The 19827-nt window shown below is 38.1% G+C and overlaps 2 protein-coding genes across 4 annotated transcripts in view; one reads left to right on the top strand and one right to left on the bottom strand.

Annotated features, from left to right (window-relative positions):
* The window catches only part of CTPS2 (CTP synthase 2), a 60796-nt gene extending 58104 nt beyond the window's left edge, over positions 1–2692 (bottom strand). For 2 of the 3 annotated variants that reach the window (XM_039714101.1, XM_039714102.1), the window contains exons 1-2: positions 2230–2692; positions 725–930 (exon numbers count right to left, since the gene is read on the bottom strand). In XM_039714101.1, coding sequence (XP_039570035.1) covers positions 725–930; positions 2230–2666 — 643 coding nt within the window. In that variant the 5' untranslated portion in view covers positions 2667–2692. The remainder of the gene's footprint in view (positions 1–724; positions 931–2229) is intronic. The other variant, XM_039714103.1, reaches the window with a different exon arrangement.
* SYAP1 (synapse associated protein 1) lies at positions 2628–19581 on the top strand. The gene is made up of 9 exons (XM_039714104.1): positions 2628–2860; positions 6062–6180; positions 8436–8502; positions 9866–9939; positions 10238–10377; positions 11957–12102; positions 16005–16063; positions 16987–17131; positions 18564–19581. Exons 1-9 carry the CDS (start codon positions 2665–2667, stop codon positions 18689–18691), a joined length of 1074 nt encoding a protein of 357 aa, XP_039570038.1. The 5' UTR covers positions 2628–2664; the 3' UTR covers positions 18692–19581.
* Positions 19582–19827: the final 246 nt, after the last annotated feature.

Genomic DNA, 19827 nt, shown 5'->3' with positions numbered 1-19827 from the left:
CATTCAGATTTACACTTTTCTCAGCCCTCTGAAAAGTGGCTTAAATTCTGAATCTAGTCAACTTCTGACAGAACTCAAGTTACCAGATCTTGAGGTAAGGCTGGAAAGCTCTTGAGAAAAACTGTAAATATTTTGCCATGACCCAATGGCAAACGAAGTTACATGACTAATGCAAAAAAATTGTGGACTACAGAAATGTATATCCCACCAAAGTACAACACTCCACTTCAATGAACTTAGGTTCTCAAAGCTTCACTAATGTTTTTGACTAGATATTTTTTTACTAAAATGAGAACTTAAGCAAACTGTCATGAAGGCACTTACATTAGAAGGCAGTGATAGCCAGAGAACAGCATTCTCAAGTAACTCTTAAGGACTTAAAGTCACAAGTAAGTTTCATAGCACTATTTAAAAGGGCTTTTTAATCAAGTTGAACTGAAGAGAGCATTAACTGAACAATCCTTACAGCTAGGATTTTCCCAGTAAAGTGGTATTTTAGAGAAAGGAAGCATCTGCTCGTAACAGTATCTTCAAAAACACAGGCTTCTGTTTCTTAACTTAGAGCAGTTAGTGTCCTTGAGAACACAGAGTAAGCAATAAACTTTCAAAATAATGATAAAACAACTTGTAAACACCATGCTATTGGTTTTTAAAAAATAAAACCAGAACACATTAATGTAAATACAAATGTTGATGTGAAAGAGAATAGCACTTATCTTCATACCATGTTCATACGGTGAAAAGGTTCCAGCATCTATGTTAATGTAAGGATCAATTTTGATTGCAGTGACACGCAGACCACATGATTTCAGAATGGTGCCAATGCTGCTTGCAATGATCCCTTTGCCAATGCCCGAGATGACACCACCAGTTACCAGGATGTACTTCATTGGAAAATCAGCACACATGCACAGACCTTGAGCTGGAAATCTAAAACAACAAAGATGTACATCTGATGAATGTGCATTCATGTCTGGGAAGATCACAGACCCAATCTGCAAAGATCTAAATTGACCTTCAGCAACATCCAACAAAAATGACCATTCTGGAATGTGGGAGCAGGATTCACCTTTCCCAGGTTATACACCAATATGTAAGATAAACACCTGTCTTGTCCCTATCCTAGGTCCTTAGGAGGCTGATTGACACACAGATCCAAAGTATGAATTTACATTTCTAGACGGAAAGGGGTGCTGGGTGGCAAATCCACAAAAGTACTACAAAACTTTTTACTATTTATACATTTTAGCAAACAAAGGCACCAGTGTTGATCAGCTACAAGCTGCATTTTTCCACCCATCTGAGACAGCATGACATGTATCTCATCTGTAAACAAATTCACATTCCATTCAGGCAGCTGTGGAGGCTAATCACTGAACAATTTCTGAACAGTGACAGCACAGCTTATTATAAACCAAGAACTCTAAGGCCAAGAAAATCATCCAATTAATCCAAAACAACATGCAACAGCACTTGATCTAATGGCCCTCAGTATAAATCAAAGCAGTGTGGTACTTCAGCTGCTGGTATGAAGTAGTACATACCCAATGAACATTTTAATTCTTCTTTTTATGATACTAAAGTAACATAAGGCTTGGCTCTTCAGGAGACTGAGTTCAGGAATGTAGCAAGGCATGTTATCAATGCTCTTACATTTCTGGTAATAGGAATTAATAAACTATTTGCTTGTCAATATGATTGAAAAGATGACCATAACCATTAAACACATTTAACTCAGAAGAAAAATGAACACCGACGATTAACGTTTCCCTGCCATTTAATTTTAATATGTAAATTTTTTAATAGCAATGATTTTAAGACTTGGACCCTACTACCTCTGTTTCAGGCTATTCCTTCAGAACTCAGCCAACTTAGCTGTCAACATTAACATCATAGACATCTAAGCCATTTTCAAAGCTCTTTTCAGGAAAACAACGGGGATAATTTCAACAACGGTATAAATCTTGAGTACATGCCACTTTAGAACTCTTAAATCTTGCTTACAGAAAGCAAAATGAAAAGTTTGCCGTGATTTTAGCAAAAAAAGCGATATCCCAGCAGCTTCAGGCAACGCGTTTACTTGGAATGGGTACAGAGAACTGCAGGCGGTCTGGGAAGCCGCTTGTAAAAGATGCAGGAAATAGAGTTAGGGGAGGGAGCGCTGAAAGCCCACACTGAAAAAATCATTTCGCTGGGAAGCGGCACACGAATTACTCTGCCCAGCCTTATCTACAGAAGCTGCCGCCTGCAGCAGGGATTTGTGGGCGCTGCACCCCGACCGAGCCGAGCCCAGCCCGAGCAGGGAGAGGCCTCTGACTTACGGATGAGTTAAAGGCGGCTGCTCCGACCGCAGCCCGGCGGCGCAAACCGGGAGAGCTCCCGCGGGAGAGCCGAGCACGGGCGCACGGCCGGCGGGGCGGGGGCGGCGCCTGCCCGGGACGGGGCACGGCCCCTGCAGGTGCCGCGCGGGACACAGGCGTGGGGGCCCGGCAGCAGGGACAGCCCCGCTGGGCACACACCGGCCGGGAGCAGCCGCGCTGGGCACAGCCCCGGCGCCACAGGTGCCTGGAGCCGCGGGCCGCCCCTTCCTGCCGGCGGAAGTGTCGCTCGCGGAAGCGGCGCGCAGCGGCCCCGCCGGCACGGCCCCAGCGCCGCCGCGGAGCCATGTTGCGCGGCCTGGGCAGCTGGCTGGGGCTGGAGCGGGCGGGCGAGGAGCAGCTGCTGCCCGCCCGGAGGAGCGACCCCGCCGAGCAGGAGCAGGAGCATGAGGAGGAGGAGGAGGCAGGGCCGGCCGGGCAGGAGCAGGAGCAGGGCGAGCTGGACTCGGAGGCGCTGCTCAGCCAGGCCAAGGGATTCGGCAGTGAGTGTGTCGGGGCTGCCGGCTTTCAGATATGAGTTAAGGAAACAAGGCTGCATGGTGCCTTTCGATTAGCACGCCTCTTTCAGAGCTGTTTTTAAAGGAGCAGCTTTTAAGTGTCTGCTCTGTTGGCGCTATGGGAGGAGGTCTGTGTGTAGGCAGAATAGATCCGGCTGCGTGGAATAATGTACTACGTGGATTGCACTGTGGGCGTTTGTGGGTTTTTTTTGGTTTTTTGGGTGTTTTTTTTTTTCCCCCACAGGAAAATAATGGGGTTTTATGATTTTGTTGAGCATGTCTGCAGTCTTAGAATCGCAGAATGGTTTGGGTTGGGAAGGATCTTGAAGGTAATCTCATCCCAACCCCCGTCCCATGGGCAGGGGCACCTTTTGCTAGACCAGGCTTAAAGCCCCGTCCAGCCTGGCCTTGAACGCTGCCAGGGATGGGGAAAGCTGTAGTTTGCTATAAGTAAAATTCCTGCTTTAATGTAGTGAATTCTTGGATAAAATTAATCCACAGTATAGACCTATACTCATTACTAAGGGTTTTTTTAAGGAATGGGTTTTGGTTTTTTTTAAATGGATGCTCTGAAATTCTGGATCAGTATCATCTGAGAGGTTAATCTGAGCTGGTTCTTTACTGTGCATTATCTTGGGCACCCAGAACTGCAGCAGTTTAGTCTGTGCAGTTTGGTTGAATATCTGTCTAGTTGTGATAAATTGATACTAACCTGCTGCTGACTCTGATTGTTCTAATCTGCAAATTGCTCTGATTGCTCAGGAAGGAAAAAGGACTTTGAGTTTCAGGGGAAGAATAAGTATTGACTATTATCTGTATGAAAATCCATCCATAACTTGCTCTGTAAATGAACATTTGGTTTAGTGGTCAATGGCTCTATTGTCTGTGACACCAGAATAGATTGTGGTAGAAAGGCTTTCTTGCTGTTTTAACACATAATCCTGGAGACCTCTGCATGGCAGCAACCTGGGTAGCTGTGTAAAAAGGATGTCCTGGCAGATAAAGAATTTTACTGGTAAAACCGAAGCCTTATAGACATTCTTTTTATTCATTATCATGCCATTGCAGAAATTATGAGTGTTTTGCCAACGTGAAATAATAATAGAAGTATTGCTAGATATGTGTTCTAAATACAGGCATACACTTGTAAGATGGAAGATGGGTTTCTTAGTCATTTGAAAGTGTTGTTTTCCACCACAAATTCTATTGTTCTAAGGCTAAGTACCACCCCTTCTGCAGTTTTATAAGTACCTTAGTTCAAAATAATATTTGCCCTTATTGGAAGTAAAAAGCATTTGCTCTTCGGCGTGGTTCCAGGACTGGCCAAAACCACTTTGTGCAATAATGCCAGAATGTCACCAGACACCAAATACCTCTGCACATTTTGCACCTAAAACAATTGCCTATAGGAGAGGTTCCAGGGATACCTGAAACTACCAATAAAAGCTGGTAGGGAGTAAGCAGTCCAGTAGGTTGCTGCTTCCTCTACTCTCTTAAGGGGAATATTGCATGTGTCTATGTCTAAAATGTAGAACTTAACCTTTTTTTATGCCTGAATCATGGGATGGGTTATAAAGGTTAATAACACGTATAAAAGATGCTAGTAAGTACTTGAAGGATATTTGGTTACCACCATTCTGTGACTAGTAACCAAAAGTTACATATAAAAAATTCTCTTAAGGCTTGGCTAGACCTCTGCATATTTTGGTATTGATTTGGTGATATCATTACAGGAGAACATTTTATCTACCACAGAAAATAGTCAGCTTTCCAAAAGGTGACATCAGTGTTCCAAAGTAACTCATTCTACCAGGGGCTATAAACTGTGTATTAAATTAACTTTTTTTTTTTATTATTGTAAGATTATTTTTTACATTTCTAACCCATAGGGAAACTGGATTTTTTGAGAGTTCTTCAGAAGGAGGTTGGTCTTTTGTTTGAAACAGAAGACCTGGGTTTTGGTGGGTTTTGTTTGGTTTGGGGATTTTCTTTTTGTTGTTTGGTTGACTTTTTTGACAACCCCCTGTAAAAAAGTCAAAGGTGATTTTCTGGAATAATTGAAATATGTGACTTCTGTTGAGCTGACTACCAAGCAGCACCCCCAGATCCCTTTCTGCAGGGCTGCTCTCCAGACACTCCTCTCTCAATTTATATTCATCCCAGCATTTATTCTTGTTAAATTTCCTGCCACTGGTGTTTGCCCAGGCGTTCCAATCTATGCAGATCCCTCTGCAAGTGTTTTATTTACTACGGCACTGACACAATGTGTGTGCTGGAGCTGAGGTACTGCAGTCAGAATGCAGCCATTCTGATACAATTAAGTGCTTGTGACATCCTGCTATCTGAGAAATAGTGCCAATGTCTTAAAATCTCTTGTCTATAAGCTGGTACTTGATGTTTCTGAAGGTTTATGATATACATCTTGCTTCTTGCAAGTTTGTTATTCTTAATTAAAATAGAGTAATACAGCGCAGACGGCCGTGCTATGTGTATGTAGTTCTTTCCTTGCCACCTCTCTTCACTTCAGCACTGCTAATACAAAGAATGTGAGTCTTTGAGAAGTCTTCATTGCTGTTCTGACACTGAATATTTTCTGAAAATATGGCTCAGAAAAATGAGTGAACAGGGCCACAGTGCTTTTCTCTTCCTAAAGAGTGTAAGACAATGCAAAATAGATAAGGGCAAACATCAAGAGCAAGCTTCTATGCTAAGACTTTTAAAGGAGGTGTTAGCTGCCTGAAATTTTTCATGGATTTGCTGCCTCAGGTTATAAGACTTTATTGTGCATGTTGATTTTTCTAAAAAAATACAATTCTGTTTTAATACTTTGGCTAAATTACTTTATGGCTTAATGTCTCCAAAATACTTATATGAAATCAGGAAAGACACATTGCTTCAGAAAACTTACTGGAAAGGAGTATTTTAAGGATGATTAGCAATGTTTAGTTTAGTAAACAAGGTTCGTGTATAAATATTTGATTTACAGAAAGTTGTGATCATCATCATTAAAGAATATAAACTAGAAAAGGATAAATAGAATTTTAGGAGTTTTTTGTAGGCTGGACGCTGGGTTAAGGTATTTTGAAAGAAATTTTTAAGTATCCAAATGTCTAAAGAGAAGATAAAATAGAAGAAAGAGAGCTGGATGTAAAGAAATCTCAGGTCTTGTTTTTTTGTCTGTGAAAGGTTACCTCTTCAATTTTGCCTCTGCTGCTACAAAAAAGATATCTGAGTCGGTTGCTGAAACAGCACAGACAATAAAGAAGTCTGTAGAAGAAGGAAAAATTGACAGTATCATCGATAAGGTAATTTATTTCTAGACACTTGCTCTGAAAGATCTGTTTGCTTACCATTGTTGCAACATGTGGCAAGTCTGGCATTTGATAACATTTCTTTAAACTGTCTTTAGATACTATGTCTTTCAAGAGATACTGTGCATCTCATCTCATGATGAATGATGTGACAGAAATGTTTACACATGGTAGAGTTTCCAAAAAATGGTCACCCTGCTTTTCTCAGTGCTGCACCCGTGTTTGTTCAGTTCCCTCAGGATGTTGATAGACTGGAGAAAGACCAGAAGAAAATATGAAAAATGCTGATGTAGGTGGAAGGGCTGGAAGAATTTGAGACAGGCAGTTGGGGAATGTCTGTCCCAAGATGTCTGGACTGGTTTCTTTTTGCCCCACAGCTTATTTAGTTGGAAAAAAAGAATGAGGTAGCTTGCATCTTAAAGGCAGAAGTCAAAATTAGCTTGGCATTGTACATATTGTATCCTGGGACCCTAGGGGTATACAGGTACAGCTCCAAAAGAGCCAGTAAGCTAATGGAACACCTTGTTAGTGTCCTGATGTTTTCCCACCCTGACCCTGCCCCACAGTTCTTGCCCTCTCTGTTCCTGTCTGTCAGCTCCAGTTGCTTAACTTGTGCCAGCAAGTGTTCTTCCAGTGCTTTAAGCAACAAACCTGCAGAAGGAAAAGAAAAAAATAAAAAGGCAGCAATAAGTGCCATGAAGTGTTCTGTGTTTGCTGTTGAGAGTATCTGGGAAGGGAAGGGAAAGGGAACTGGTCAAAACCATCCCAGCAGTAGTAGGACTGCATCCAGGAGTGTCTCACCCAGGCAACCCCCTTTTCCTGCTCCTGTCTCTCAGACAGCCCTTCTGGGGAACCACAGCATTGCCTGTTTATTTTTTAATACAACAGAATTCTCTTTCTTGATATAATTAGTTTTCAGGTTGTCTTCCATCAAATGGCATCAAATTATTTTCTATTGTGATCACATTTTACATTTTGTCTTCAGATTTTATAGATACTTGTCTATATAATAACAGTAGAGATCTATTTCCTTCTACAGTAATATCAGAGTCTAATGTAATTTTGATCTACATCAAAGGGGAAAAATCAAGTAAAAAGGTTATTTGTTAATTTAATACACTAATAATAATGCTCCTAAGTAACTGTAGCTAAGTACCTACAGCAAGCATATTTTATGCCAAAAATACAATTTTCTTTTTTCTGTAAATGTTTTAGAGTAATATGAATCCCTGTTTCGATTAATCAGTATTATATACAGGAGAAACAAGATTATACCTGTACCATCATAAAGCTTTCTTCTTATATCATATAAATTGTTTTATTCCATAAGTAAAAAAAATTAATTTTAAACCAGAAAGAACCACAATAATCTGTTTGTATAACTGACGCTACTATAGTTCTCTCACTGATAGTAATCTTAAACTGAAATACTGGGTCACTAAAGGAAAAAAAAAGTAAGGAATTTATCAGGATTTAGCTTGAAGACTTCTGTGCATTTTGGCAACTTGTTAATCCATAGACCTCACGCATAAAAGTTGTGTTGTTGTGAGTGGTTTAAATATTCATTTCTAGCTTCATCATTTTTGTCTCTGCTTTCAACCACAGAACATTTGCATTCTTAGTTCTAGATTATGGCATACCAAATTCTGAGATCATTCTCCATTTTTTTAAATTCTAAATTCAATATAGAGTATTTCTAAATATGATTTTTTTTAATGAAAATTTGTCAGCAACATAAGAGAAGTCATTTTGTTTCAGCTAAGCAGGTGTCTGAAATGCAACTTTAAAATTTTGAAAGTCCAGTTTCTTGTCATGGATATATTTCTTAGGCAACTCTTGAAACTTCTGTAAGGCCAAGGCTATCCCTAAGTGTTAATGCTTTAAAAACATATTTAATTAAGTCTAAACAGTCTGTGTTGGCTGTGTTTTATGTAGTGAGACAGTAAGTGGATATGCCAATGTTGAAATTATCAGCTAAGATTTTCCTTCTTTTTTCCGTCTTCCCTGAACTTGATAAAACTATACATATAATTTTGAAAGCATACACAATAGTTTTAAATGCAAAATCAAATGTTTCAGTAAAAGGAAGTGTATGATTGACATGAGACACCTTTAACTAATGGCAAGGGCCATTACGGATATAAGAATATGCACTGTATTTGAAAGCACTTTCTGACTACTGAACATAAAACAAGAAGAGTGAATTTTAAGGTTTTTTTTTAATTGTGGTTCTCTGATTTTTATTTTAGACAATTATTGGAGATTTTCAGAAGGAACAGAAGAAATTTGTCCAAGAGCAGCAAACCAAAAAATCAGGTAATGTATGCTTTTTTTGATGATGTCTAACATCACATAAGTGAAAAATTGCTGAAAGCTGAATAATGGAGCTGTATCTAAAACTAATCTATCAAAACACAATTTAATAAAATACATTATAACAGAACTTAATGCAGGTGATGGAATAGGAAGATTAGATTTTTAAGTGAGGTTAGTGTTACATTGTGTAGTTGGTTTAGATTTGCTTTTTAAATTCTACTTTGTGAAATAAACTCAAAGATCACCATGCTAACAAAAGTTGTTTTCTCACATTGTTTTTCATCATTGACTTTTATCTTTATTAATGTGTTACCTGAATGCAATAATTTCTGACAGTTTCAGTATGCAGTGACTGTTAATTTTTAAAATGAGCTGTTTTTAAATGGATTGTGATAAAATTTTTCATTATGTTTTTAGTTAGTATGTTAGTCTGGTTTCTTCTTGCAAGATTGTTTATGGGATTGTGTTGTCTGTATTTCTGTCTCTTTGTCTGTTAGTAAACTGGTATTTTCTTAATACATTTCTAAAAGCTTAATGAAAATAGGTAGCTAGATTGGCCAAAGGAGGAGTGACAGATGGCCTGACTGAAAGAAGCATCAGCATCTGATGTGGATCCATGTGGGTGAAAGATCTTGCTGGTATCAGCTGCACAGGCAAATAAGTGTTGTTAGTTTAAGGGCACAAGAAATATCTGCTACAGATGCATCAAATTGTCTCTGTAGGCTGAATTTGCATTGACAGTGAAGAGAGTGATAAATATCTCTACCTCTACAATAGTTTATTTTCCTCTCTGTACAGCCCAAAGAATTATTTGAAAGCATCTGCATAACTATATAAAGCAGCTGAACTGGAGTAGGCTTACTCAGTGTACAACAGGTTGTAATTCATAACAAATTTATAACATTTTTCTCCATTGTTAAAGAATTTGTGTCTTCTGGCTGTAAGTTACTTTGCAAGCTTAATTTAGACAAAGTTTACACATTTTAAGTGGATCTGGAAATACTATTTGCAGGCAACTTAACCAGTTATACAGCACTACATCAGTAGCTAAACTAAGAGGTACCAAATTCTGACTGCTGTATGCTGCAAAGAAATCCCCACAGATTTATTTTTACAATTACAGAGAGAGCAGCAACTATTTAGTTGTTGTTTTATTTTTTTTACCTCTGATAAGAAAAGATCTATCCCAAGGGTTTCTCTCTTATGCCATGGACTTAGTTTAGGAAAAAGACGCAATGACTTGGCCTACTGGTGTAACTCTGCTTAGTTTTGTGATACTGTTACCTTATGTAATGTCTGTTATTTGGAGTGGGTTTTTTTCCAAGTAATATACATGCAATTATCTTCCTCCTTTCAATACTAGAAGCAGCAGTGCCTCCCTGGGCAGACAGCAATGAAGAAGAGACAATTCAACAACAAATACTGGCTTTATCAGCAGTAAGTATTTAATTTCCTGTAAGATTTGAAATTTTCTCATGGAGAAATTTAAACTACTGGGTTTTTTTAAGTAAGTTTATTAAATTATGTGTTTTCAAGACAATTTCAATATGTCTGTCACCACACCAATCATGTGCAAGAGTAAATAGCTCTATCAGTTTCAACTTGAACCCAAGCAGTTTCTCAATATAGTTTTTATTTTTATAAAGGCATTACAGATTGCTTTGATGCTCTTGTGTGTGAAATATGGTGTCCTTTTTCTGATATCATTTAATGGCCATAAATATGTTCTTCAAAGGATAAACGGAATTTTCTGCGGGATCCTCCAGCAGGTGTGCAGTTTCATTTTGACTTTGATCAAATGTACCCTGTTGCACTGGTCATGTTACAAGAAGATGAGCTTCTCAATAGGATGAGGTTTGACCTTGTTCCCAAACAGTAAGTAATTTCTTCTGGTAACTGTACCATTGTGCTTTTAATGTGTCTGTAAATACTCTTAAATGACTCTTTGTTCTTTTCACTTCCTTCAGTTCTTTATGTTCTTCCAATGTGTACATATATTTTTATGCTAGTGTCTAACACATGCAGTATTGCACATGCATTGCAGATTAGCAATTTGAGGTAAGAAAAAAGTGTATATGTGAGACAGAACAATAAGGAACTGTTGACTTAGGAAGCATGGAAGATGTCCTCGTTATTACTATGTCCAGTGTGCTAGATTTTATGAGTTTTTTTTCCTCAAAAGAAAGGTAAAGGCAACAATCAAAATGTTCAGATCTGTTGGTGTAACTGACATCCCAGAAATGTGATTACAGATAGTCAGAGACCACTCCTGGAGAAATAGTAATAGAATATTGTCACAAAAAAGCAGCAATGCAAGCAAGAAAAACTGGATTTGGATAGGAAATGGGAAAGTTCTATTTTGCAGAGCTTTATTCCAGAGCTGTTATTCCTTGTCCAGTCCCAGACTCTGTTCCTAATGCTTATTCATAATATTAATTTCAGCTTATTTTAGCTTTCTATTTAAGTGGGAGTTCCCAACATTAGTCTCCTTTTCCAAGAATGAAAACAGAAAGAAAATCTTTCCTTGTGACATTTTCTGTCTTAAATCTCCTCCTTTTATAAACCTTCCCAGCTCCTCATTCTGTTTCCCTTCTTCTCTGTTGTCATTTCTGAGGATCTGCTCATATTCTCTGATGCTGTCTTCAGCCTCTGGTCCTGCTATCCTTGCTTTTTCTACCATATTGCTTAATATTTTTTTCACCTGTTTTTAGTCTCAGTTGCTGTTTGCCTGAATAGGTGTGAGGGTAACTTCATTCTTTCTCAGCCTACACAAGTTCCTCCCCACAGATCTTGCCATTTCTGCCTTCTGTTGCCTGTGGATTAAAGCTGGGTCTTGTCTTTTTTGCTGGAGGAATTTCAGAAGGAAATGTTACCTGAGGTAGGGGATAGTCTGCCACTTACCAGAGCTAGTCATTTCCAAGGTGGCAGTTTCTGGTTACTGTAGGTTCTGTGGATGTGCTGAAAGATGTGCAGATAGTGGAATAGTATTGCTGCAATCTAGGATTGGCTTGTGCCACCACAGATGTTCCAGTTCCACCTGTCTAGGAAGATGCAGACAATTATAGTTTGACAATAATAGAGTGTTTGGCTTTCAGGGGAAGAGAACGGGGTTGTTTGGCTTGTTGGGTTTGTTTACGTAATTTGTCAGGAGATATGGAACAGAATAATATTTTTCCATACCATGTATTGCTGTGTGTTTTTAAGCTTTTTCTAGACTTACAACATTACTATTGTAGGTTCAAGTCAATTGCAAATGTCTTGTAAGAGATCAGGAACTTCTAAAATGATGAACTTTTTAGAATATGTTAATGTCACAAATTTCTTTTTTAAGATTTTACTTAAATATCATCTATGTCTATTCCTCCTGTCTGCATATTTAATTTTATTTCACTGCTAGATGGTGAAAGGAACTATATTCCAAATGTAATAACCAAAATCTGTTTGTTCTGTCTAGTGTAAAGGAGGAGGTGTTCTGGAGAAATTATTTCTACAGGGTGTCCCTAATTAAACAGTCTGCACAACTCACAGCACTTGCAGCTCAACAGCAAGCAGCAGGAAAGGAGGAGGGCAAAGGCAGAGAAGAGGACAGTGAACTGAAAGGTATGGGAAACATTTGTTTTAGCACAGTTCATTCACTTACTGTAACACTGTTGTCTAAAATCAGAAGAAAAATTTTCAAATATTAAAATTGATAACATAAAAAGCAATCTTTTAATGAAAGCTTTCAGTTGCACATATAATACCTATATGCATGTGCAGCATCAAATTTTCACAATTTTTATAAGTTTAATTAATTAGCATGTCTAGCAAGTACATCCAATAGGAGAACAGTTACCCTGTAACCACCCTTGGATCTGCACCACAGGAGCCCCTCCAAGGATTCTTAGCCCTATATGGTGTTATATCTACAAACTATTTCATTAGTTCAGCCCAGATGCTAGTGCAAAACTGGATGTCCTTGTTAGAAACTCTTTTTCTTGACCAAACAGAATTTCAAGAACGTGGCGTAATATGTGAGAAAGGGTAACTGCTGTTCTAAAGTGTGAGAAAGTGCTAGAAACTATACAGCTGTTTATTTAAAATGTGCAAAGCTACAAATATATTTTAAAATGCTAAAACTCTTTAGGCATCAGCAAATGTTCACTGTATACATCAGGTGCCATCACATTTTTATCCTGGATTGCCTGTTAAATTAATGCTTCTCTCACCATACTTGGTGTCTTTGTGTAGGCTGGGGAAGAGGAGGCTCCTGGTGCTTTTAAGCTGTTTTCCAGCTTCAGCCAACTTTGTCAGAAGAGTGGAAGTCTCAAAAGGAGAATGTTGTACTTGGCTTAGGACAGCTCATGACCATTAGTGGACTTAGGTGTGATTTTTGACTTGTCAGAAAGTAGGAGATAACTTGGGTTCATTTGATCAGACAACAGGTACTAGCCAGCCCAGCCAGCTGGCATATGGATTGCTCTTGGGTTTTTCTCATCCCTCACGCCAAACAGAAGTTAGTGAGTGACACAGAGGTAGAACTGCTGTGGTGGTGGAGTGCAGTGTGTGCAAAGGACCATAATGTATTGTAGAAACAGAAAAAATGGGGACCAGGAGGCTACCTGGGATTCAACTCTGAAATAAAAAAGCTGCTTCAACAAAGGTGTCTTCAGTTACATTGATCAGGTTCTACAGGTGATTCTTACTGACCCTCTTACAAACCACTGGACCTCTTTGCATGTTAACAGATTCTGCAAGCAGGAATATCTGTGGCTTAAAGAGTATAAAACAGTTAGTTACTGGCAGAAACACAAAAAATAACCAGTAGCTCATTAAATCTTAGCCTAGCCTAGGTACACTCACCATCCAGGTAGGACACCTGAAGGATCCTGGCAGCCTGGGTAGGCGCAGGACAGAAGGAGAAACTCTTTTCTGCACCTTGGAATGGTTCTCATATCCCCAATATCAATGAATTGTCATCCATGAAGTCCAGTAATACTTATGTCCTGTTGACACTGCTGGCCGGACTTCCAGTCAGGTGGTTGCTGCCAAGTTAACTTCTTTTTCCTCCTCTTTTAATATAATATCTTTCCATATGGGTATTTTTCCTCTTGAATCACCTTTCTTATTCTTTCTACAGACTTTTTCATGGGTCTCTCACAACCTTTGCAAGATTGCTTAAGCAATCTTCTACACAGTCTGAACTGAGGTTATTCAGTCAGGCCTTAGCTGCCCATCCAAGAGCAGAACTTTGGGGTAAAGGGAAGGCTACAGCTGGAATCACAAAGCTTGGCTTCCATGTTGCCTATATGCCTTTGTTGTCAGTTTGTCTCTTGCTTCTCATAGGTTTTGTTTGGAGTATGCCTGTGTCAGCCTAGGCAAAGATCCCCATGTAGAGTGGAAAAAATAGTTTTCTCTGAGTAGATTCTGTAGTAACCTGTCCTGTCAGCATTGTCATCCAAGCAATGCTGACAGAACAAGTGACTCCAGGATATACTGCAGACCAAGAGGCACCAATTCCCACTAGATTTGTTCAGGGTAGTTGTTTACTGTCCCAAAACTATGGTTGTTTTAGCTGAAGTGTCTCAGCTTTACAGGAGAGACGGCATCTGATCCTATTGAACCACAAAAATATTCTGTTTGAGTCATCCAAACACTTGGAAAGTACTATTCAGTCAAAGTGAAAGTTGCTGGATTCTAATAAAATTCCCATTGTGACGAAAGCAAAACATACCTTCATTTAAAAAAACCAAAAAACTGCATTGTCTTTTGGTCTGTTGCAGCTCTTCTACAGTTCAAACCACCAGTGTGGGATATGATAGATTTCCTAATGACTGCATGTTCTGTAATGGCAAAGATTCATGTACCAGACTGTAGTAAATGCATGTTTTGTTTGACTCAGAAATTGCATAGATTTGGGAAGCTCTGAATCATACATATTATTTTTGGTTTAACCTTTTTGAAAGTTGGATTCCCTAATTGGAGGCTAAAACTGGAAGTAATTGCCTGTTAGAAGTTCTTCATAATGTTCAGGGTTTCTTCTTAAAGCTGAGTGTCTATAAAATAGAATTGTTAGCCTTCCATTTCTGTGTCTCCTCCTTAGCTGCTATTTTCAGAAAGTTAAATAAGCGTGGTTGATGGGAAAGGAAAAGAGAAGAGACAAATGGAAGAAATTCCATATTCTGGTGTAAAGGTTATATATGATCTATAAGAAAATGCCAAGTTGTAGCCCTTCTCTAGGTATTAGTAGCTCTGTAGTTAGGGAGTAAATCACCTTGGGATGAGAGCACACTGCAGTGGAAGAGATGATGCCAGGCCAGTAATGCAGAATGATGCTAACGGTACATCAGTCACACCTGATGGGGACATGGCCCAGGGCAGAGCAGCTGTGTCCCCTCTCAGGAGAGCAGCAGGTGGGGTCTGAGGCGCCTCTCTTGAACAGCAAACAGTTACTGCCATGTCCTACAGCTTCCCCAAGCAGGGAATGCTGGAGCCTCTTTGGCTGCAGTGAGAAGTCCTCTGGAGACAGGAAGGTGGAAGAAAGAGAGAGGATGGGACAGAGCAATGGGCATTGAGTAGATGAGCTATAAAAGCAGGGACAGCTACCAATTAGGGAATGATTTTAATTAAAACTGACCTTAATTTTAAAAATTAAACACAAAGAATCAGAAATTGCTGAGTTAGCAGGAAGGATCCAGCTGGGCACCCTGTAGAAAGCAGAGCTGCAAGCTCAGAGCTGCTTTGCATGTTTAAGCAAAGAGAACTGCTAAGCAAGCACTTGACCACTACCACAGCCTCCCCTGAATTTTACCTGTTCTTGCAGCCACCTGGCTCTTAATTGTAACTTTTCTCCCTTGAGAGTTGCACAAGGGAAAAAACTGGAATGTTCCTTTACCTGCCAGGGAAAAGATCTAACCTTTCTTGTAAACAATCATTATCTTCCTAGCACCATGCTCTAAATACAGAATACACATCAGGTTTTCTTAGGAAATTGAGACCAGCTTCTAGGGTTTGTTTCTCAGTGATTTCTTTTGCCTGTGTGAAAGGTAAGGCTGCAGAACACTGTTCCCATGTGCCCTTAGGAGTGTGCATAGTATGTGTGCAGTCTGTCTCCCAAAAGCTAACTGGCACCTGTGTCAGCAGTAGAACCCAGGCAGGGGAGTTTGAAAACTTCTGTGATAGTCACTGACTGGATTTCATGAGTTTAAATTTTAAACTTAAAAGTTTTTAAGTTTATGCATTTGTAACTTTAAAGATCTTGGGATGTCATTTTGAGGGTCAGAGGGATCCTGTCTACTAAGTTTGGAGCCATAATGAGGAAATGGCTTGCTAAATTTGTCTTAATTAAGAATAGAAAATTGTTTCACTTTGCTTTTGAAAATGGTTCACCTGTGGCTAGGTTCAGCCTTTAACCACAAGGATTCCTTAAAATACAGTATTTCCTTATATACTTAACAGCTATGCAAATTAAATTAGATTTTTATATATTTAAATGTTATCTACCTTTTTTTTTCCCTTGATAGAAACAGTACGGCCAAAAGCACCGCCTGTTACAATAAAGCCTCAAATAAAATCACAAGAGGTAAAAATGCTGTTATATTTTATCTGGGATTTAGTATATGAAGCTGTTCCTTAATAAGTAATTATGCAGCTTTTTGAGTAAGTTTTGCTGTGAAAACATAGTAGTATAGTATCTGTCAGTCATAGCCTGCTGCTGTTTTGCTGTGATATTAATTTTCAGCATATAATCTTGAAGCTCATTTTCAGTAGCAGAAACAGTAATTTGTCTGAAGAATGTTTTCCTTAGTGTCCTCCACATTATGATGTGATTTTACTGTCAAGAGTGAATTTTCCAAAACATTTGGTGTAGAAGGTTAGCATTGCATTGAGACACGAGCAGTACCTTCATAAAAATATATTTGTGTGCCACGTTCTGTCAAACTCTTCAAGCAGTGGTCAGGCTCAAATATAAGGAATCTAAATGATGCATTGCAACAGCAACACTGTTCTATTTCACTTTTGCTTGGTACTGCAAAAGCCTTTACCTTAGACACAAAATGACCTTTGTTTATTTCTGGATTGTAAAATTGGTGCCAGAGAACACTCTTGGCAGAAGCAGAGCTGTGCATTCACTTGCCAATAATATGCAGCGGGCAAAGATTTCCAAAGAACAGTCCTCTCTTAATCTTACTTTGATGTTACTGAATTGTGGTCAGATTTTTAATGTTTAGGTCCTGTTCTAAACTGTTCAGGATTTTATTATTGTTTCTGAAGATCAGAGAAAGCTGTACTGAAAATTATTTGGTTTACATTCTAGGCTATCTAACATTTTTGTTTGTACAAACATACTTGTAAGGAAAAGTAGCCAGTAAAGAAAAATTGTTGCAAGAGTAATGTGCTTGGGTTTGTCAACTCTAGTTAAAACTAGTCACATGAGTGAAACTACATATTGGTGACTTTTTTTACCTTGTCTGGATAAGTTTGTACTGAAGTGTCTTGTTGCAGGATGAGGAAGAGATTTCCACAAGTCCGGGTGTATCAGAATTTGTGAGTGATGCTTTTGATACCTGTAATCTGAATCAAGAAGACCTAAGAAAAGAAATGGAACAACTAGTGCTAGACAAAAAGAAAGAGACTTCAGAAGTAGAAGGTAAAGCTGTTATTATCTCTGTTTCTTACATAAAGCAATTCTAAGATAGGTTGATTTAAAAGAAAAAAAAAAGGTTGTAATTCAATTTAGAAAAGTAGATCTCTCAACATTTTTTCAAAGGTGTATGAAACAGTCTTCAATGAGATGCTGCAGAAATTAATGGTCATTTTTGCCATGGTCAAAGCATCTTACACAGAATGTTAACTGTGAGGGGTTTAAATCCAAAGAACCTAACATTTTTTAGTCACTCTGATGAAAGTGAGTGTGGGGTATTTATCTCCTCCTTTCTCTTTCATAGGTACTTGTGCACATGAATTGTTTTCTTTAATTGACATCCTTGTAGGTAAAGTACAGTATTTGAAAGTCAGGCTCTGTTTTCTTCTTTTGGCACCAGCCAAAAAAAGCAACTTTTGCTCCAGACTATGAGCTTGAAGAGGCCTCTGCCTATAAAGGTTTATAGGCATTTGGAAGACTTAAAATTTAACAAATTGTTTGAGAATGATGATAAGAAATTAAGTGGAGCTTATTAATTAAAATAATTCAGAAGAACTACTGTCAGTGTAAAGAGCATAAAAACAGTCTCTGATGATGTAACTCTGGCCAGAGATAATTTGCTTTGACAACACTTGTATATGTAGATGCTTATCACAAAATTTGCAGAATTTTCTTAGAATGTGCTTTGGATTTTCTTGCATCTAGTTCTTTGATGAAAGTGCTTCAATAGATCAGTAATGTGTTATTTGTTCAGAGACATCTCAGCTGGCCTGAGCTGATTTGGACTCTGGAATTGCGTACCTTCCTACCCAGGCTGAAGTGCCAGCCAACGTGTAACACATCAAACACCCATCTCCTCCCCCACACTCCTGCCTATGATAGGCAGAGCTAATTAAAACAGAGATTAACAACACAGGAATGCCTTCTGACTAATTTTTTTTGCCCTGAAGTATGAAATATGATTACCTTTAACCCTGATTAAGTGAGCTTGCCTAGCTACAAATGTTAGTGAGGAGAGTACCTTTTTTGTTTCAAACTAGCCACAGTATTTGATCTTGATTTCTTTTTGCCATAACAGTATATCCACACTTTTACAAACTTTATTTTTTAATGGGAATTTAAAATTGCAAAGGGAGATTCAGTTGAAAGACTGTAGAAAATGATCTTGCAAAGGGACACTCATAATGGCTTAGCTGTGTATTTGCTGTTAATATCTTTATTATGGTATGCATGTAGGAATTATATTGGACATTAATTAATTTATATTTGTGATCAACAGGAAGGTTAAATTTCTGAAGTTCCTTTTGTTTCTAAGGAGAAGAGCCCATAAAGTTTAGGGGATATAAGAGAGATTCAGTGCCAATACATCTAGTTCTATATAAATAAGCAACATACAATATTATCTATTAAATTCTTACACATCATTTGTCTCTTTTAGAAGAAACTGCTGATTGGGAAAAGGAATTACAACAAGAGCTTCAAGAGTATGAGGTGGTGACAGAATCAGAAAAGCGTGATGAAAACTGGGATAAAGAAATAGAAGAAATGCTGCAAGAAGAAAATTAAACATTTTCACCATAAAATCACTATAACCCAAAGCTCTTTTGGAGGACTGACGTGGATTTCTGCTTTCATATTTTGCTTACAAAAATATCTTCAGAAGACATAAAAGAATCTAAAGTCATTATAATTCCATATGGGAATACAACCAGTATTTCTGTTCTTTATATGAGCAGTTTCTGAACTTCTATATTCTTCAAAAGAAAAAAAAAAGAGGAAGCAGATACTGCAGGTTATAATTAAAAGTGGTAACATTAATACATGAAGCAGTGGTTCAGTTTGAGGCATTTTTAGGTGATCAAGAAGCTCTTCAAAGAGATTTCTAAATCTAAGAATTGCAATTTTTTTTTGTCCACAGCCTTCTGTTTGGGATGTAAAAATGGATGTTGTAAGTAACTTAGTCCTTGACAACAATTCTCTCATGCTATTTGCACTCTGATCCATGTATAATCTGTAAATGTGTACTATTTTTCAGGTACTTATAGTTGGTAGATTTCACATGTATTTAACTTCCTTAATGTATGTAGCCAAAGAATTTATAGAAAACCTTATCGAATAACTTTCAAGGGTTTGGTAAAACATACTAATGCAGAATCCAAAAGAAGCTGATTATTTATCAGTCAGGCAGCAAATGTTTAAGCATTTAAATTAGTAGAGTTAGTAACTGCTTGAATTAAATTTGGGTTTGTTAATCATATTGAGATACTGCCTTTCCCCACAGAGAGAAGTGGTTTAATGCTTTCTTTCTGCAGAAGGCTGTTATGTTTCCATTTAATTTTACTGTCTGAGCTGAGAGCAAATTAAATGCTTCTCCTTAATTTTAAGTGCTGCAACATTTATATGAAAACTTTCAATGATTTGTATATCTTTATTAAATATTGTAAATATGTATAAAATTGGCTCGTTTGTTTGGACTGAGGGCAGCGAGGAGCAAATATGCTTCAGACACAGATTTTAAAAATACACTTTTTCACAGTGCTTAAGACATAGAACTTAAATTTCAAGATAGGGTTTTTTTTCTCGAAAAGGTTTTTGATTCTTCATAGGCATCTGGATGTTTCCTGTGGTTATACCATCAAGTCAGTACCTTTATATATAGATAAATGAAAATTTTATGTTCAGTTTGTCATCTATTTCATAAA

Source organism: Passer montanus, unplaced genomic scaffold, assembly GCF_014805655.1.
Source record: "Passer montanus isolate IOZ18808 unplaced genomic scaffold, ASM1480565v1 scaffold3, whole genome shotgun sequence".
Classification (NCBI taxonomy): Eukaryota; Metazoa; Chordata; class Aves; order Passeriformes; family Passeridae; genus Passer; species Passer montanus.
This window is presented reverse-complemented; position numbering and strand designations above follow the sequence as displayed.